At 43.5% G+C, this 20835-nt stretch overlaps 1 protein-coding gene across 3 annotated transcripts in view; it reads right to left on the reverse strand.

Moving 5' to 3' along the window:
• Nucleotides 1-20835, reverse strand: part of hemk1 (HemK methyltransferase family member 1) — a 149723-nt gene that overhangs the window by 77120 nt on the left and 51768 nt on the right. For all 3 annotated transcript variants that reach the window (XR_007249229.2, XM_048547490.2, XM_048547489.2), the window contains exons 5-6: nt 15456-15623; nt 13492-13556 (exon numbers count right to left, since the gene is read on the reverse strand). Coding sequence is in view for 2 of the 3 variants with exons in the window: in XM_048547490.2 (XP_048403447.2) it covers nt 13492-13556; nt 15456-15623 (233 nt within the window). In the remaining variant the exon portion in view is untranslated. The remainder of the gene's footprint in view (nt 1-13491; nt 13557-15455; nt 15624-20835) is intronic.

A 20835-nucleotide genomic window follows, 5' to 3' on the forward strand; every position in this document is an offset into this window, starting at 1 on the left:
CAGTTGTCTTACACAACAGATTGTTTTAATGTAAGATAATAAAATGTGAGGCTGGATGAACACAGCTGGCCAAGCAGCATCTCAGGAGCACAAAAGCTGACGTTTCGGGCCTAGACCCTTCATCAGAGAGGGGGATGGGGTGAGGGTTCTGGAATAAATAGGGAAAGAGCCCCACCCCAAGCTGCACCTCCATCTCCTACCTACTAACCTCATCCCACCTCCTTGACCTGTCCGTCTTCCCTGGACTGACCTATCCCCTCCCTACCTCCCCACCTATACTCACCTCTCCACCTATCTTCTTTTCTCTCCATCTTCGGTCCGCCTCCCCCTCTCCCCATCCCCCTCTCTGATGAAGGGTCTAGGCCCGAAACGTCAGCTTTTGTGCTCCTGAGATGCTGCTGGGCCTGCTGTGTTCATCCAGCCTCACATTTTATTATCTTGGATTCTCCAGCATCTGCAGTTCCCATTATCATTGTTTTAATGTAATTCTATTTATGTTTCCGGTTTTGTTGCATTCTCTCCAGATAGCTGTGTCTTCAACTGCAGATGCTTTAAGCACCAGAATGTAATGCAAAATATGTCCACTCCACTTATCCTTATAGATACTCATTAAATCTACTTCATTGTTTAAATACTTGGTTATGTATCCTATTTTTTCTAACTTTGTGTCAAGTTTTGTTTGATCATTGCTCTGAGAAGTGCAATTCTGTAGACTATTACACTCAAGGTACATTACATTAAAGACCTTACAGGGTCACCATGTAAAAGGGAATGTTTGGTCATCAGCGTCTTGTTAGGGGTAACCTCTGACCAGCAGGAGGAATAGCAGTACAGGAAGCCAGGTAGAGTTGAACAAACAGCAACAGGGGAGGAAGACAGCTGTAAATCAGGCAAGCCATTCCTCCACTCTGTGCTTCCTCCACCAGGTCTTCAATGCTATGCCAGAGTACGTACATCTCCTCATTCAGTTCCTGAGCCATTCTGAAACTTGCTGCTATGTACAGCCTTATCTACCGCTTGTCAATGTTGCTGCGTGGAGCCCACACATACAGTTCCACGAAAATTGTATCTAATCAGTGCTCAAATGCAAAACCTGCAGGTGTGATTTATTAACTATAGGCAAGTTCAAACTGTGGTGATTAGCAATCAACCCTAAACTTGACAGTTATGTTTTTTCCAGTGCAGCAACTATTCAGTTCCTGAAATAACAGCCCTGATGAATATGTGAGCATGACCACAACAATTCACACCCACTATTAGTCGTGATCTAAATGATCAAATACACTAGGGAGGCAGAGAGTAAAGACTAAGCACAGCAGTCACTCAGGACAACTGCAGAACAGCATTTATAGAGAGATGAAACAGACTACAAACCTTTCTCTTCTTGACTATAGCTCTGTTAGAAAAAAAACTATAATTTCTAAAATACTTGCTGATGTAACAATGAAATTAAACAATAAACTTAATTGCTGGCATAAAACTGTTCATGACATTTTGACATTAAAGAGGAATAAAAAGGCAAGTATAACCTCTGTTTACTTTTGATTCTTCCCTAAACAAGCATGCACATACTCTTGAAACTAGGATTATTATCATTTATAAAAGAACCTGAGACGTCAGATAAATATCTTATACAGGAGATGATGTTTGCATAAAATAGTGATATTGTAAAGAATTGACATTATTCTCAAGACTACACTTTCAGGAGGGAGGTCAAGTACTTTCATAGCTCTACCAGTGTCAGTGCCATCATCTTCTGACTGACACCTCACCCTGTGTATCTCTTTATTGTTCCTTTGTAGGATGTGCGTATCGCTGGCTGGATTAGCATTCATTTTCCATCCCCATAATTCCATTATTGCTTCCTCTGTCTTACAAAGTCACCAACATAAACAGTGATCAGGTTCCAAGTAGTCTGCAAAATTGTTGCGTTTGTTATTCACATTTCCCAGTGGAATGTGAAGGTTAAATTATTCATCTACGCAAGAAATTCAATTGCTACGCTTATCGCCTAAAACCGGTGAATTCTATGTTTGGGCTGTCGGCTCCCGAGAGGAATATGAGGAGTTGCTCCTCCAGTTTGTGTGTGGTGTCATTGTGGCACTGGAGGAGGCCCAGGATGGACACATCATCAAGGGAGTGGGAGGGAGAGTTAAAATGTTGAGCAACCAGAAGGTATTGTTGCTTATAGCATACAAAGGGCAGATGCCCACGTATCAGTCCCCAAGTCTGCACTTGGCCTCATCGATGTGGAGAAGGCCACAATGAGAGCGATGGATACAGTAGACCAGGTTGGAGGACGTAAAGGTGAGCCCCTGTCAGATATGGAAAGTTTGTTCTGGGCCTTGGAGGGAAGGTGTGGGGCAGGTGTAACACCTCCTGCAGTTGCAGGAAAAGGTGTTGCGTGTGATGTGGTTAGTGGGGAGTGTGAAGTAGATGAGATAGTCGCGGAGTGAGCGTTCCCTACAAAAGGCAGGTAGTGGCGGGGAGGTAAATATCTCTTTGGTGGTGGGCGAAGGAGGATGACACACTGGATGTGGAGGTTGGTGGAGTACTATGTGAGGACCTGGGGGAGTCTGTCTTCATTTTTGATGGGGGGGTTGGTTTGAGGGCAAAGATGCAGAAAATGCAAGCAATGCGGTTGAGGGAATTTTGATCACGCAAGGGGGGAAGCTGCGGTCCTTGAAATAGGAGGACATCAAGGATGTCTGGGAGTGGAACGCTCTGTCTTGGGTGCAGATGCGGCAGAGGCGTCGGAATTGGGAGTAAGGGATCGGATTCTTGCAGGACAGTGGGTGAGAGGAGGTGTAGCCCAGATAGCTGTAGGAGTTGGTGGGTTTGAAAGAGACGTTGGTGTTGAGATGGTTGCTAGAGATGGAGACAGAGAGGTCCAGGAAGGCAAGAAGGATCAGAGATAGTCCAGGTGAATTTGAGGTTGGGGTGAAAGGTGTTGGTAAAGTTGATGACCTATTCAAGGTCCTCATGGGAGCATGAGGCAGCACCGATACAGTCATCAATGAAGCAGTGAAGGATGGTGTCCGTGTAACAGCGGAATAAGACAGTTCTACATATCTTACAAAGACGCCAGCATAGCTCGAACCCATACGGGTGCCCATAGCCACCCCTTTAGGTTGCTGACTTGCTAGCCAAATGGTTTGTTCTCTTTCAGACATTTCGTCACCATGCTAGGTCATCATGGACATCATCAGTGGAGCCTCAATGAAGCGCTGTTGTTCTATTCTGCTTGGAATTCCTACTGTTTGGTCTATTATGGTAAGTCGTGTCATTTCTGGTTTTGATCTGTATGGGTTTGTATAAAGGGTCCAATTCTATGAGTTTGCTGATTACATTACGGGTGCAGAACCATTCCCCTAGGAATTCCCTGTGTGTCTATGTTTGGCTTAGTATCCATAGTATCCACTGGTTACCAGAGTAGACTAGGAGCACAAAAGGTGACGTTTTGGGCCTGGACCCTTCATCAGAAAAATGTTTTTTTTTCTGATGAAGGGTCTAGGCCCGAAACATCAGCTTTTGTGCTCCTAAGATGCTGCTTGGCCTGCTGTGTTCATCCAGCTCCGCACTTTGTTATCTCGGATTCTCCAGCATCTGAGTTCCCATTATGTCTGACCAGAGTAGCCTAACTGCTTCACTGGAGGCTCCACTGATACTGTCAATTAACATGGTGACGAAACATCTGAATAAGAACACGCCAGCTTGGCAAGCAAGTCAACAGCCTCACCCACAACCCAAGCTACACGCCTTTGCCAAAACTTTGAGCTACCCCCTAAGCTTGCAGGAAGTGGGAGGAGTTAAAGGACAAGTTGTTCAGGGTAAGGACAAGTTCTGTTAGGCAGATGAGGGTATCAGTGGACAGGGACTGGTTGGGCCTACGAGAGAGGAGAAGAAGTTGATGGCTTTTAGGCCATTTGCGTGGGGAATACAAGCGTGTAGAGGCTGGATGTCCATGGTGAGGATGAGGTTTTGGGGGTCAGGGAATTGAAAATCTCGGAGGAGGTGGAGGGCATGGGTAGTGTCCTGAATGTAGGTGGCGAGTTCCTGGATCGGGGGTGAAAGATCGAGCCAAGGTAAGCAGAGATGAGTTCTGTGGAACAGGAGCAGGCAGAGACGATGGGTGAGTCGGGGCAGTCAGATCTGTGGATTTTGGGAAGGAGATAGAAACAGGTAGTGCGGGGTTGGGGAACAATGAGGCTGGAGGCTGTGTGTAGGAGGTCTTTGTTGATCATTGGGGAGGTCATAATTGAGGGGACGGTAGGAGGAGGTGTCAGAGAGTTGGGGCCTGGCCTTGGCAATGTAGTATGCCATACCGCTAACATGCTGCCCCCTGCCCCCATTTCTCCGCAGGTTTGATGGTGAGGTTGGGGTTGGAGCGGACGGCTGTGCATTCCGTGGGGGAGAGGTCAGAATAAGTGAGAGGGGTGAAGAAGTTGAGGCGATTGATATCATGACGGCAGTTAGAAATGAAGAGGTCAAGGGAGGGTAGGAGGCCATGGAGTTGTGCCCAGGGGTTGAGGTTTGTTAGAGGTGGGCGATGGGGTCTGCAGAGAATGGGTTAAGACTCCCTGTCAAGGAAATAGCCGTGGAAGCGGAAAAAGCGTTCAACATCCAGACATGTATGGAATCTATACATGTGTGGCACAGGTGAATGAACCTGAGTCTTTTGCTGAGGACTGGCCCTTTGTCCTCAGTGAGGGGTAAGTCTGGGGGGATGGTGGGCTTAGGGCTGGTGTTGAATCTAGAGCTGGACCTAGGAGATGGTGTGGAAAGCACACTATGTCAGGAGTGGGCGTGTGTATGGAGATGATAACAGCAGATGGAAGCAGAAATGACATGTTGGTATCAGTGGCAGAAGGGGCATTGCTGATAGCGGTGGCAGAAGCAGCATTGTTGATGTCAGAAGTGATGTTGTCGGCACTGGCAACGGATGTAGTATCTGCAGCGGATATGACATTGGCAGCAGCGGGAGTGAGGTATTCGGCATCAGTAGTGGCATCAACAGCGATGGTAGTGACGTAGTCAGCAGTGGCGGAAGTGATGTAGTCAATGTCGGTAGCAGAAGTGGCTGAGGTGACTGAATGGTTAATGGCACCAGGTAAATTCAGAATGAGGTCGTGGATAGGGTGAGGGTCTAGTGTGATGGAGGAGGTCTGTGCTTGGAGGTCAGCACAAGCAAGTTTGACGTCTGACAGGGTGGAGAAAACGTGTTGGTTAAGGGTGTGAATCCTGCGCAGAATGACAAACTGTCAAGGTCCCTTGCAGGTCTGGGAAAGAGAGGCTCTGAGCTGTAGTAGAGCTGAATGTAGTGCAAGGACATGCTGATGCATGGCTACGAACATGGAGCTAAGGATCTGCACAGAAGACCATTTCTGGAGGTTTTGGATGCATTGTAGATAACGGTTGGCGCAGTTTGGTCCGAACTGGGATGCCTGCATGTTCTCTGGAGTCCATGGGGTATGAGTGGGCTCTGTAGGCAGGTACTGAGATAGGAGATGTGGCTGTAGTTATGGGTTTGTCTCAGTATGTGGTCGAACAGCTTCAGGGTGGAGGAGACGATCAATGGCTTGTATTGGGAGAGAGGTCCACTGAGGTCTTTCCAGTGGGAGGATAACAACTTCTTCAAGGTGGGCAACCTTAGAAGAGGCTCTGTCTCATTTAGGTTTTGTTCAATTTTTCAAATTTATTTATTTAACAGGTAACAGAACAGTGCTCAGTTATTATTCCAAATAATACCACAATAACACAGAATATAGAACAATAGAGCGCAGAACATGCTGCAACTATACAAAACGCTAGTGCGGACTCACTTGGAATACTGCATGCAGTTCTTAAATCTATCACCCATTACAGGAAGAATGTGGAAGCATTGGAAAAGATGCAGAGGAGATTTACCAGGATGTTGCCTGGTCTGGAGCGAAGAAGGTCTTATGAAGAAAGGCTGAGGGACGTGGGTCTGTTCTCATTGGAGAGAAGAAGGCTAAGAGGGGATTTAATAGAGACAAACAAGATGATTAGAGGATTAGATAGTGTGGACAGTGAGAATCTTTTTCCGAGGATGATGACGTCAGCTTGTACGAGGGGTCATAGCTACAAATTGAGGGGTGAAAGATTTAAGACAACTGTCAGAGGCAGGTTCTTTACTCAGAGAGTGGTAAAGGCGTGGAACACCCTGCCTGCCAATGTAGTTAACTCAGGCACATTAGGGGCATTTAAACAGTCCTTGGATAAGCATATGGACAATGATGGGATAGTGTAGGGGGATGGGCTTAGATTAGTCCACAGGTCGGTGCAACATCGAGGGCTGAAGGGCCTGTTCTGTAACAAGTTATAGCTTCTTTACACATAGAAAAATGTCCATAGTAGTTCACAGAACTGTAATCAGGAGAAAAAAAACGCACTGAGCTATAGAAATGGCTGTTAGGAGACACGACTAGATCTAATTACATTCTCTTCAGTTACTCAGATAATATCTGCGAAACAATTGCAGCACTGAAGTACATGTTCTGAAGATGTCACAGATTATATTACTTCGGGCATGCAGAACAGAAACAGGCTTTTTCAACACAGACAGCCAATGCTGGCATACGTGCTCCATAGAAAACAAAATCATATTGTGCAATTTAATACTTTCACAACTAGCAGTTCATACATGATGATAAAATTTCTTTGTTTTGCTTGTTGGGAAATTTGGAACGGAAATAAATGAATCAAAACATCTGGAATCTGATTACGTATGCATTTGGGCTCACGTGCGTTGTTAACATCACAGTATGATTGCAAAGATACAAGATTATATAAAAAAGCTTTAATTCACAGGAAGTCTTACATGAATGTTGCCTGTCTAAACAAAATAAGAATTAGTTTCTTTATTGTGCAAACATTGAATTCAGCTTAATTTTTGCCCATCAACAATATATGTTTATACCCACACTGAAAGCAATCTTCTAGTTACAAGTTAACACTTGTTTATATAAAATATTCTGTGCTAATTTCTCAAAATCATTAGCCTCTCGCCTGTTTTACTTATAACAGAAAATCATTGGAAGAATGCTTCTATGGATTGGAAGTCCTCCACTGGAACTGATGAAGACTGCTGAGTGAGAGTGTGGAACGGAAAGAAATTAGCGTCAGTAAAAAAAAAAGTGATATTGGACAAATTAATGGCTAGTAAGTTGATGCCTTTCTTGGACCTGACAACCTTCATGTGAGAATCCTGAAAGAGATGACAACAGAGATAGTGGATGCATTGATCATCATTCAAAATTCTGTGATTTGTACAATGGTGCCAGCAGACTGCTAGGTTGCAAATGTAACCTCTTGTTTAAGAAAGTGGGGAAGTGAGAAAACAGGAGCTGCAAATGTAGTCCATTGTGTGGAAAATATTAGAATTGATTTCAAGAATGTGGTGACTGGATATTCAGAAAATAATTGTCTAATTAGACAGAGTTGGCATGGATTTCTGAAGGGAAAGTCAAGTTTGACAAATACGATAAAGTTTCTGAGAATGTTACTGGCAGAGTTGATTAGGAACTAGGTGTAGATGTGATACATTTGGATTTTCAGAAAGCTTTTGATAAACTCACATAGAGGAGGTCAGTAAACAAAATTAAAGTGCCTGGTATTGGAGGTAATATACGAGAATAAGTTGACAAGCAGAAAGCAGAGATTAGGATTAAATGGTCTTCACAGCTGGCCAACTATGACAAAAGGGGTGCAGAGCAATCAGTTCTTGGACTCCAGCTGTTCACAATCTGTATCAGTGATTTGGATTTGGGGACTAGTGCAATTTTTCAAGTTTGCAGATGACGCACAACTTTTTGTGAATGTGACTTTGTTGGGAGGATGCAAAAAAGCCTTAAGGGGATATAGAGAGGCTGTGCAAATGGACATGGGCACAGCAGATGGAAAATTATGTGGATAAACGTGAAGTTATCCACTTTGGGAGGAGGAATGAAGATACAGAGTTTTTTAAATGGTATGAGAGCAGAAGGTGTTCATGTCCACAGGGACCTAGATGTTATTGTCCATAAGTCAGAGAAAATTAGAATGTATGTTCAGCAAGCAATTCAAAAAGGCAAGTAACATGTTAGCCCTTACCGTAAGAAAATTTGCATATAGGAGCAAAGAGATCTTCAGCTGTATACAACACTGGTGAGAATAAACCTAGAGCATTGTCAAAGGAGGAAGACGCTTGCCAAACAGTGAGTACAAGCGGAGGTTCATCAGACAGAGAGGAGATTGAATTTCTTTACTTAAGAGTGTGGAAAATCTTTGAAATTCTCTACCCCTGTGAACTGTGTTTAAGTAACTGTTTGATCGAATTCTAGTTATTACTGATATCAGAGAATTGGGCATTCCACAGGAATGTGGCAAAGATGTGGATGATCAGCCATGATGTAGAATGGTAGGGCAAATGTATCACAACACAACTAGTATCTGATCAACTCTGCTAGTAACATTCTCAAAAACCTTATCATATTTGTCAAACATACTTCCCCTTCAGAAATCCGTGCTGATTCTGTCAAATAATACAATTATTTTCAGAGTATCCAGTCGCCACATCCTTAATCAATTTTAATATTTTTCATATTATGGACTACATCTGCAGCTCCTGTTTTGTCTCTTGTTCACTTCCATATCAACAGGTTACATTTGCAACCTGGCAATCTGTTGGCACTGTTGTACAAATCATAGAATTGGGGAATGAATAGAAGGACAAAAGCATTGGGCTAACTCAGCTGATCTCAGCCACTGTAGAAGACACGCACAATACCAATGCCTTCAGATTGCCCGGAGCGCCTGGAAGCTTGGACTCTTGCCTCCAATCACGAGAATGATTGGCAAGTGTGCTTGAAGGGAGCTTTCACTCAGTACAGGCTGGAAACTGATACAACAAAGTGTGGAGCTGCATGAACACAGCAGGCCAAGAAGCATCTTAGAAGCACAAAAGTTGACGTTTCGGGTCTAGACCCTTCATCAGAAAAAGGGGATGGGGAGAGGATTCTGAAAAAATAGGCAGAGAGGGGGAGGCAGATTGAAGATGGATAGAGGAGAAGACAGGTGGAGAGGACAAGAAAGTTGCAGTGGAAGAGAGATCCCCTGAGGTTGGTCCAGAGAGAAAAGGGTAACTTCTGCAGGTTAGGCATCTTGGAAGAGGTTTCGCAAAGAGGTTAAAATTGTGATCAGAGATAACGGGAACTGCAGAGGGTGGAGAATCCGTGATAACAATGTGTGGAGCTGGATGAACATGGCAGGCCAAGCAGCACCTTAGGAGCACAAAAGCTGATGTTTCGGGCCTAGACCCTTCACCAGAAAAGGGGATGGGGAGAGGATTCTGAAATAAATAGGGAGAGAGGGGGGTCTAGGCCTGAAACGTCAGCTTTTGTGCTCCTAAGATGCTGCTTGGCTTGCTGTGTTCATTCAGCTCCACACTTTGTTATCTTGGATTCTCCAGCATCTGCAGTTCCTGTTATCTCTTATCACAACTTTAACCTCACTGCGAAGCCTCTTCCAGGATGCCTAACCTGAAGAAGTTACCCTCCTCCCTCTGGACCAATCTCAGGGGATCTCTCTCCCACTGCAACTCTCCTGTCCACCTTCGGTCCGCCTCCCCCTCTCTCCCTATTTATTTCAGAATCCTCTCCCCATCCCCCTTTTCTGATGAAGGGTCTAGGCCCGAAACGTCAGCCTTTGTGCTCCTAATATGGTGCATGGCCTGCTGTGTTCATCCAGCTCCACACTTTATTATCTCGGATTCTCCAGCATCTGCAGTTCCCATTATCTCTGTTACAGGCTGGAAACCAGCCCAGTTTGTCTGTGATATCTTCAGTGATTTCAAAAGTTACAAAACCTCAGGTCTAGATTTTCTTGTAGAAAGGAACGGCCATTACAGGAGGGGTAGGAGAACAGACCTATCTTCTTGCACTGGATGAGGGAGAAGAAAGGGGAGCCATTGTTTATGCAGGGTTAGAATTCAAAGTTAGATGAGCATTCAAGTTCCTTGCTGTGGCCTGAATACAAAATGCAGGGTTGGCCCTTCAGTGCAGTAGTGCTGGGAGTACTGCACCCCTGGAGGTGTCATCTTTTAGATGAGACATAAGACAAAAGTCTTGCCTTGCCTGAATGGGGAGGAAGGATTCCATGCTGCTGCTTCATTGAACTGCAGGTTAATTATCCTATCAATATCCTGACCAATATTTACTGGTCAGTTCATGAAAACAGACACAGAAATTGCTGGTGAAATTCAGCAGGTCTGTCAACATCTATGAGTATAGAGCAGAGGTAATATTTTGAGTTCTGATAAACAGTCACCAGACTCAAAATGTTAGCTCTGCTTTCTCCCCAGAGGAGCTGTCAGAACTGCTGAGTTTTGCCTACAATTTTTGTTTTCATTTTAGATCCTCAGCATCCACAGTTCTTTGTTTTATGATAGAACTAAAACAGACGGTTGCCGCCATTTTCGAATTCTTGTTTTTGGTATTTACTGTATGCAAACTGACTTATGTTTCCCACTTACACAGTGGCTACTTCAAAAGCAATTTTTGTTAAGGTCAGAAAAGGTGCTACAAAAATGTAGCCATTTTCTCCTCTCAGAGTGGGCCTCTGGTTCTATTTAGGTTACCAAGAAATGACTTGCTGAGTAAAGGAAGGAAAAGTATTACAGATGATTGAGGCGTCCGCTGCAATATCTGAAAAGGACTGGCTGAGCTGATGGTGCTAGAGGCCTCACACAATGTTTTGACAAGGACTCATATTAAAAAAGGTCATTGGATGGCTCAAAAGAGGGAGCAGCGACTACTTGTCCACTCTCCCTTTCTTTCAAAGAAACTTCATTAGCTCTACTGTGTGAGCACTACCAACCAGGTGGTTTCCAGGTTTGATAGCAGGACCAGGGAAGTTTCAGAACAGGGAGGTTATTTGGTCTCTCTTATCCTTTGCTACATGGTGTAGTTGAGGTATGGATGTACTTGAGGGTAAGATGAGTAAGTAAGGTGGGAAAAAGGAATCATAAGACCATAAGATGGAGCAACAGAAGTAGGTCTTTCAGTATATTGAGTCTGCTCCATCATTAAATGAGATCATAGCTGATCTGATAATCCTCAACTCCACTTTCCCACTTTATCCCCATATCCTTGATTCCCTTACTGATTAAAAATCTGTGCCTCTCAACTTTGAAAATTGCGGCATGGTGGCTCAGTGGTTAGCACTGCTGCCTCACTGCACCAAGGACCCAGGTTCAATTCCACCCTCAGGCAACTGTCTGCGTGGAGTTTGCACGTCTCCCCGTGTCTGTCTGGGTTTCCTCTGGGTGCTCCGCTTTCCTCTCCAAAGATGTGCAGGTTAGTTAGATTGGCCATACTAAATTGCCTGTAGTGTTCTGGGGTATGTACATGAGGTGGGCTGTAGTGGGATGGGTCTGGGTGGGAAGTTCCAAGCGTTGGCATGGAATTGTTGGGCCAAAGGGTCTGTTTCCACATTGTAGCGATTCTATGAACTCAGCCTCTACAGCCTTCTGCAGTAAAGTATTCCCCGGATTCATTACCCTCTGAAAAACAAAATTTCTCTTCATCTCTGTCTTAAATGTGCAATCCCTTATTCTGAGATAATATGCTATGGTCCTAGACTCTCTCACAAAGGAAAACAGCCTTTCTATATCCACTCTGTCAAGTCTTTCACATTTCCCCAATGCCAGATGTCAAACTAACTGTCCTAAACTTATTTGTTTTTATGTCTCCCTCCCTTTTTGAAAAAGGGTATTACAGTGGCAGTTTTCCAAACCTTTGGGGCTTTTACTGAATTTAACGATTCTTGGGAGATGACTACCAGTCAATGACTACTCCTGTAATATCTTAGGATGGAACCCATCAGGCGTAGGGAGCTTATTAGCCTTTTGCCCAATTAGTTTCCTTAGTATTTACTCTCTAGTGAGTTATGGTGTTTATTTTGTGCCTTACTTTGCCCCTTAATTAATTCATATTTTTGCTTTGCCATTCATCATCTCACTTGAACTGTTTCCTGTACCACAGTATGGTGGACAGTTCACTCCTCACCAACCATAAGATATAGAGCAGAGTTAGGCCATTTGGTCCACAAAGTCAGTTCTGCTATTTAATCATTTGTTAATCCCATTTTCCTGTCTTCTCCCCACAATCAGTGATCCCCTTACAAATCAAGAACCTATCTATGTCTTCTAAAGATACTCACTGACTTTCACTCTATAGCCTTCTGCAGCAATGAGTATCACAGATTCACCAAGTTATGGCTGAAGAAATTTCTCCTCGTCTAACTCACTAGCCTTCCTGCTTTTCTTAGTGGAGGAAAGCTAAGACCCTATTCTGTTAGTTCACATATTCAAAATGGCCACAGGACCCATAAAGAAGGGAGGCACTTTAACAGCACAGAATATTTTGGATTTGTATGACGTCATTCACAACCTCAGGACATTTCAAGGTGATTTGCAGGCAAAATCGTACATTGATACAAAGCAAGGTGCTCAAGCATGAGTGAGGGAAATGACTGCAATCAGTTTTATCCGCTGACAGTAGGCACTATTCTCTCCAATGTGCTTTCTTGAGACAGTGGGTAATTTATTAACTGCATGCTCCCTTAAAAATTTTGTGCAGCCATGGCTTCATGCTTGTGGCTATATAAAGCGAGCCAATTTTTATTAACCACCTGTGTGGTTGCTAGGAACGTTTTCAACTTACATGGACCATTTATAAGAATTTTTCTGTTGTTCCTCAGATAGTGTTGTGGGATATTTGTGGTCCATCACAGAAAACAGTTGGAGTTTGATAGAATAATTCATCATGTCAAGAGTCACAAAGTTGTTACAGCATAGAAGGCTGCTCAGCCTTTCATATCTGTACAAGTTCTCCAATTTATTTGTTTAGCAAGTATAAGTTCCTAGAACCAAGAAACCTACTTAGCTGAGTTTCAGGTAATTAGTCTGCCAATTAATCAATAGATATCCTCTGTAATGTGCAATATTGCTCGACAAATGCATCAGGAGTTTGTACTGAGGCACCAGTGGTGAAAGTTGGCTCCACAGAGACCCTGGCTTGACCTGAATCTGTTCAGCAAAGACCACTCAGATCATGACAGTTCAAAATCTGCCATTCAACAGAAGGCCTTTGTCACAAGGAAGCTGTGCAACTCACTTTGCATCCTGTTTCTCCCTGTAACACCCACACATTATTCCTTCGCAAATATTCCCTTTTGAATTCTTTAACTGAACCTGCTTCTGGCCACACTATCAGGCAATGCACTCCAGACCTTAACTGCGTGAAAATGTAATCACTGAACTTTGTCAAATAATGTTTCACACTCAGTTGCAACAAACTATTTCTCAGTACATATTCAACTCTACATAATACTATGCACACAAATGTATACTTTATAATACATTGATCACATACTTGAGAAGTAATGTATTAACAGTGCTTAAGTACACAATATGGGGTGACCTTTCATTACCTCTCAGCATTTTGTCTAGTGAGGTTCACAGCTTCTGTACTCTTATCCACTGCCACAGCATAACTCTGCAAAGTAAAACAATTCAGCCCAAAGTGACTAAGCTGACAGACAGGTTGACACTGACTTGGATTAGCATAATCTTTTTAAAAAATGGCTACATTGGCAAGAGTTGCATTATAAAAGTCAGGTGTGTGTCATTTTGTAGAGAGCAAAAACAGAGAAACAAGAGAATTAGAAATCAAAACAGAAAATGTTGAAAACATCCGACAAGTCAGGCAGCACGTACAGAGAGAAAAACAAGAAGTTCAATGGTCTGAAATATTAACCCTGTTTTCTCCCCTCCGTAGATGCTGCCACAACAACTATTTTTAATATTTTCTGTTTTCAGTTTGGAAATCCAAAAGAATGACATGGGAAGAGCAAGCACAAGAGGAAGAAGGTGAAAAAGACAAGATGAGAATGGAGTAGAGAAGGTGGTGAGAAAGACACAAAACAGGGCTATAGATAAGGGAGGGAGGGCAAGAGAGCAAAGTGGACTAAAGAGAAGCAGGGAGACAAAATCAAAGGTCATGAAAGAAATAATGATGTAGGAGATAACAAGACCTGCAGATGCTGGAGTCAGAGTCGATACAGTGTGGAGGTGGAGGAACACAGCAGGTCAGGCAGCATCAGGGGAGCAGGAAAGTCGACCTTTCGGGACTAGACCTTTCATAAGGATATGGCAAGCAGACAGGGCAGCACGATTGATCAGTGGTTAGCACTGATGCCTCACAGTGCCAGGGACCCAGGTTTGATCCCACCCTTGGGCGCCCATCTGTGTGGAGTTTGTATGATCTCCCCGTGTCTGCGTGGGTTTCCTCCCACAGTCCAAAGCCGTGCAGGTTAGGTGGATTAGCCATGGGAAATGTAGGGTTACAGGGATAGGGTAGGGGTGGGCTGCTCTTTGGAGGGTCAGTGTGAACTCAATGCGCTGAATGGTCTGTTTCCACATGGTAGGGATTCTATTCTAAGACTTCCTGGCAAATCAGATGGACAGCAGTGCCACTGGAAGTGATGGCCACTGCTGGAACTGCAGCAAGCCCTGAATGAGAGGGATGACGGAGGCAGAGAAGCAGGTAAGGGAGTTAAGCTAGCCGGAGCAAGTCAGGCAGGCAATGGAAAGGGTGGGCAAGCGAGGGAGACAGAGGGAAATAGGATCAAACAGATGCAGCCCTTTCCACTCTGGATGCCTAAATAAGAGAAAAACCACTGCAAGCCAGGAGAGGGATTATGTCCAACTGTCACACGGCATGGTGTGGTCACTTCTTCCACTTCTGGTAAAACACGAGGGAAGTAGAAAAAGGCCCTTCAGTAATCATTAATTGGCCACTTAAGAACCTTAATAGGCTGCAGAATGGATGGACAGCCCAACAGCACCAAAGGCACTAGTAAAATTCCAGCCAAGGCAGTTAGGTGATGGGTATGGAGCATTCCCCACTTTGTTACACCTTCTCATTTCACCCACTTTACATCTTCTCTGTGTGTCAGCCCATTCACCCCAGGGAGGTGGGCTAAAATTTTGACACAGTAAAAAAAGTGGAAACAGAGAAGGAAATGCAGGAAAAATTGTTTTTCTGACTTGCTGCTGTTAATATTTTTAATTAAAAATTATATGAGCTGTTTGATGAAATTTGGCACAAAGTTTTCACAACTTGTGAGCTTGATGTTTTAATTTAGATCTACCATTAAGGTTGCTATGTTGCACAACCAAACCATAAGAAAACAAAAGTTTTAAAGAACATAAAGATTTAATATATATTTATTATTGTGTTTCAACAATACGATGTAGAGCAATACTAACACTGTTTTCAATCAAAAACAGAAAAGAATAACTGGAATGATTTTAACATTTTGATTGGAAAGTTCCAATTTAATTATACTATTAACAAGAAAGAGCTTTAATGGAAGAACTTGCCAGCACGCACTTGTTTGAAGAAATGCAGCAAGCTCAGAACAATGGCACCGGATCCACATCCAACTTCCAGGAACAGAGGGCGAGCAGCCCGATGGGAGTTCTGCCAATGAGCATTTTCCACAGAAAATAAAATGTCCTCTTCTTCAGCAAGTTCTGACACCACCAGACTAACTAACTCCTAATTAGAATGAAAAAAAACACAACCAACATGAAAGAACTAACACTTAATTACTGCTGATTGCTTCATACACTGATTTTCTGTGTTCAGGTGATTACAGATTTCACAACGATTAGATTTTTTTCTCTTGCCATCAACATTCAGTGAATGAGTTTATCACAGCCGTGGATCACGCGTAGACAAAAACGCTGAATTCAAGAGAGTAAGTGAGAGTGGCTGCACTTGACATCAAGAACAATTTGATCCAGTGGAGCAAAATGTTTTAATCATTCCTTTCAAACATGTTATAATGCGCCTTTGGAGCAGATGAGCTTGAATGGCAGGTGGCTCAGTGGTTCGCACTTGCCTCACAATGGAGAGACCAGGTTTGATTCCAGCCCTGTGCGACTGTCTGTATGGAATTTGCATATACTCCCTGTGCCTGTGCGGGTTTCAGCTGTGTGCTCAGGTTTCCTACCACAGTCCAATGATATGTAGTGGATTGGCCTTGCTAGAAAAATTGCCCCATAGTGTCCAGGGGTGTGCAGGTTCAGTAGGTAAGTCATGGAAAATTGGTGGCATCTATTTTGGTATATGATGAATTTTCACATAATACTTTGAAATTTTGAACACTTAAAAACATTTGTTGTTTAGTATTCTAAGCTGCAAGCTGTCACGCAACTCAAGTAAATAACGATTAAGTATCGACATTCAAATCCATCCAGGGAACTCATAATTTCTTTTGTTTAAAGATGATGATTAACAAATGCATTCCAGACTGACCTATTTGGAAAAATAAAGCATCAAAACCTAATGCAAATGGATCGTAGCAACCACCCATTGTATCATGATGGTTTCCCTCATTCAAACTGGGTTTGGTGAATCTTAAGGTGTGGATGATGCAATACAGGACCTAATCACCCACATTATTTGGAAAAGGATTTTAAATTTATAAGTCATTTGATATGGAAGTAATTTTGCTGTCTGCCAGCAACAAGCTTTTCTGCAAACCCGATTCATCAGAAAGCCATAAAACCATTATCTAAGCAGTCAAGATAATACACTGTAATATTTTAAAAGTGAGACAAGGACACTGCTCACACTGTTACAAAACTGCATTCACCTGAGAACCAGCCTCTTGGAAATTTGACCTATAGGAACCTTACAGTTTACTGAGAACCTTCCTTTACAGGACGATTATTGTAACTAAAACATCAACTCTTCTAAGAAACTGCAGGCCAGTCACCTTCATCAGATGGACTGCAGCAATTCAAGAAGGAAATCACAAAATTTCTGTAGTGTGGAAAGAAGCCATTCGGCCCATCCAGTCCATACCAACCTTCTGGAGAACTTTCCATCTAGACCCAGAGCTCCCACTCCATAGCCCTGCATGTGGTTTTTACCATTATTTACCTACTGAACCTGCACACCCCTGGACACTATGGGGCAATTTTTCTAGCAAGGCCAATCCACTGCATATGATTGGACTGTGGTAGGAAACCTGATCACACAGCTGAAACCCGCGCAGGCACAGGGAGTAGAGGCAAACTTCACACAGACAGTTGCACAGGGCTGGAATCAAACCTGGGTCCTTCCATTGTGAGGCAAGTGCTAACCACTGAGCCACCTGCCATTCAAGTCTCATCTGCTCCAAAGGCACATTATAACATGTTTGAAAGGAATGATTAAAAATATTTATAAAAGCATGTTCGTTCTTTAACGAAATAAGGAAGGTCCAGTGAAACACTTCAAAGGTTTAATCAGATTTAGGAAAGCAGATTTTGAAAGAATCCATGAAGCACCCTCAATGATGTGCTACAGACAACTGTCTCAGTCATTACTCAAGAGACTGTGGCCAGTAGTGATTAATTTGATTTGATTTATTGTAATCATATGTACCTACGTATGGTGAAAAGCTTTGTTCTGCAAGCAGTACAGCAGAACAGAGCAAACAAAGTCATACAGATCATAGATGCTTAGACAGAGCAAGGCATACGAGGTTAAGGCTGGACCGGGGCATGCACAAAGCAACATCAACATTATTTGAAGTTACAGAGGTCCATTTAGCAGTCTACTAACAGCATGAAAGAAGCTGTTCTTGAACCTGTTGGTGTGTGTTCAAGCTTCTGTATCTTCTGCCTATGGAAGAGGTTGGAAGACAGCATTACCAGGGTAGGGAGGTGATGATGTTAGCAGCCTTCCCGTGGCAACAAAAAGTGTAAATGGAGTACACGGCTGGGACAGTCAATAAACACTGAGCTGGGCAAATACAGCAGGGTTCTGGCCCGTCATTTTCTTCAGGGTTTAGTGGTGACAGATGGAACCGGTGAGTTCGGGGCTGTTGGGTCGGTGACAATGCCCCACTTGACTGAACTGAGCATGGAAAGCATTGAATGCATGAGAAAGGAATGTGTTTTTGTCCTCTATCTTGCTCTGCTTCATTTTGTGTCCTATTATGCTGTGTAGGCCTTGCCACAGGCAGCGGGTGTCCATATGGGTGCTTTGGGTCTCTAACTTGGTTTGGCACTGTCTCTTGGCATCTCTAATGGCCTTACGGAGATCATATCTGGATTTCCTACATAGCTCTGGGTTGTCCAACATGAATGCCACATGTCTGGTCTTCAGTGGGCAGTCCGGTTCATCCAAGGTTCCTGGTTGGGGAACGCAGGGATTGATTTCTTTGGCATGCAGTTCTCTATTCAAATTAAGTCTGTGATACTCGTCAAGGGGAGCCTGCTGAATTCTCGAATATGGTCCAGTATACTGATTTAAGCAGTCCCTGGAAAGCTCTTCTGCTGCATCAAACCAGGACTGTACTACTTTCTGTGAAGGGTCCTCCTGTTTCAAATTCTGCGTGTAAACCGGAAAGAGGGTCACAGCGTTGTGATCTGATTTTCCAAAGTGCGATGCAGCATGGAGCAGTAGACATCGTGCATGTTTTACTACTGGCTCCAAATGAAACTAACCTGGTTTTGAGCATGGGAGCAGAAAATAAACACAAGTTCCCATTAAACAATGTGCCAGCCAATCTAATCTATTTACTTCGGTAAGAATCATAGATTTTATAAACTCTTAACACTTAATACACTGTGTGCTCTAGAATTCTGTCTCCAAGTGAAATGAAAAGCGGTTCAAAAAATGTCTCTTTGCATACTGGGTGCTTAGAGATGTAGAATTCTTATGCCAAATTATTGTTCAAGCAGAATGGAGTTTACAGATTAAGCTGATTTGGCAGTAAAAGTTCATTCAGTGCGGTTTTTGTGGAACAGTGCTAGTGGGCTTACTTCTCAATCAGATAGTCAAGTTCAAGTCTCATCTGTCCTGGCGGTGTTTTGTAACATATCCAAATGGACTGGTTAAAATAATGTAATGCAAAAAAGATAAAAGACTGAATGCTTCTCAATCTGTGGTGTTAAGCTTTCAAGGGGAGGAAAATATCAGGGAACTATGTTCAGATCAGATGCGTTTCTGCTGCTGAAGAATTATTTTGTTGGAGTGATAGGAAGTGGCTCAGCTCCACAGAAACAGCAGTTCACTTAGCATAAGCAATGGCCTAATGAGGAGCAGTTTTGCTGATGATGGAGCAGCACCTGTGCACAAGAGGTCACCAGCTGAATACAGGCAGCCTCCCTGCAAGTGGCCACAAGCTCAAGGCCACAAACAGGTAGCTGAATTAACAAAAGGCCGTAATCAATAAACTCAGATAGATGCAGATGCAGGATGTTTCCCCTTCTGGCTCATTCACCTACTGGTCTAGGTGCCCGTTACTGATGTTTGATGTGCAGCCTAATTGGGAGGGGCAGAATTCACTTCAGTTGGTGCACTCACAACGCTTCTGCTTCAGCAGTGTTCACCCTTCTCTGTGAAGGTGCCTAGATTCTCAAGCTGCCAGTTCTCTAATTAGGCCATGAGGAACAGGAGCTTGGCCACTACCCTTAACAGTTCTGGAATATTTATTCCCTATGGGGGAGATAGGGCACCACCATCAAAAATGGCCATTGCGATACATCTGTGACATCACAGCATAACTGGAAATCCATTAGACTATAAGATATAAGAGCAGAATTAGACCATTTGGCACATCGAGTCTGCTTTGCCATTCAATTATGATTGATATGTTTCTCAACCCCATTCTCCTACCTTTTCCTTGTAACCCTCAATCCCCTCAACAATCAAGAACCTATTTATCTCCGTCTTAAAGGTACTCAATGACTCGCTCTCCATAGCCCTCTACGGAAATGAGTTCCAAAGATTAACCACCCGCTGGCAGATTAAATTCCCTCTCATCTCAGTTCCAAACAGTTAGCTTTTCACTCTTAGGCTGTGTCCTCTGGTTCTAGTCTCTCCTTCTAGTGGAAATGTCTTCTCCTCGTCTATTCAGCATGCAATGAAAAGGCTGTGTACCTTTTCATGTGCTTCCAAGAAGTTAATGTACTTAAAAAAAAATTGTTTACAGGGTGTGGGCATTGCTGGCTAAACCATCACGTATTGCTCATGCCTAATTGTGCATGTAAGAGCCAACCACTTTGCTGTGTGTCTGGAGTCACTTGTAGGTCTGACCAATGTAATAATGGCAGACTTCTTTCTCTAAAGGAGGATGTGGTTTAACTCAGGGCCTCAGACCAGCTCTTTGTTCCAAAATGATTTTTTTGATTGAATTCAAATTTCGTTATCTGCTTTGGTGGGATTCAAACCCAAGACCCCAGAATACTGAACAAAGATCTACAGATGCCGGAAATTAGACAAAAATACAGAAACTGCTGGAAAAAGGGCCTGAAGAATGGTCATGGACCCGAAACATTAATTCTCTCCACAGATGCTGCCAGACCTGCTGAGTCTTCTGGCAATTTCTGTTTTTGTCCCCCAAATACTGGCTGGGGATCTGGATTGCTAGTTCAGTGACATTACCACTATGCCACTTCCTACACTTGTAAACGAATGCAAAATACAGGTCCTGTTTATTTTATCGTGTGACCATTATCTCGGGAAAAACTGATGGATCTTAAAGTGGTATCAGAGATAATGGGAACTGCAGATGCTGGAGATTCCAAGATAATAAAATGTGAGGCTGGATGAACACAGCAGGCCAAGCAGCATCTCAGGAGCACAAAAGCTGACGTTTCGGGCCTAGACCCTTCATCAGAGAGGGGGATGGGGGGAGGGAACTGGAATAAATAGGGAGAGAGGGGGAGGCGGACCGAAGATGGAGAGTAAAGAAGATAGGTGGAGAGGG

Source organism: Stegostoma tigrinum, chromosome 11, assembly GCF_030684315.1.
Source record: "Stegostoma tigrinum isolate sSteTig4 chromosome 11, sSteTig4.hap1, whole genome shotgun sequence".
NCBI classification, from domain to species: domain Eukaryota; kingdom Metazoa; phylum Chordata; class Chondrichthyes; order Orectolobiformes; family Stegostomatidae; genus Stegostoma; species Stegostoma tigrinum.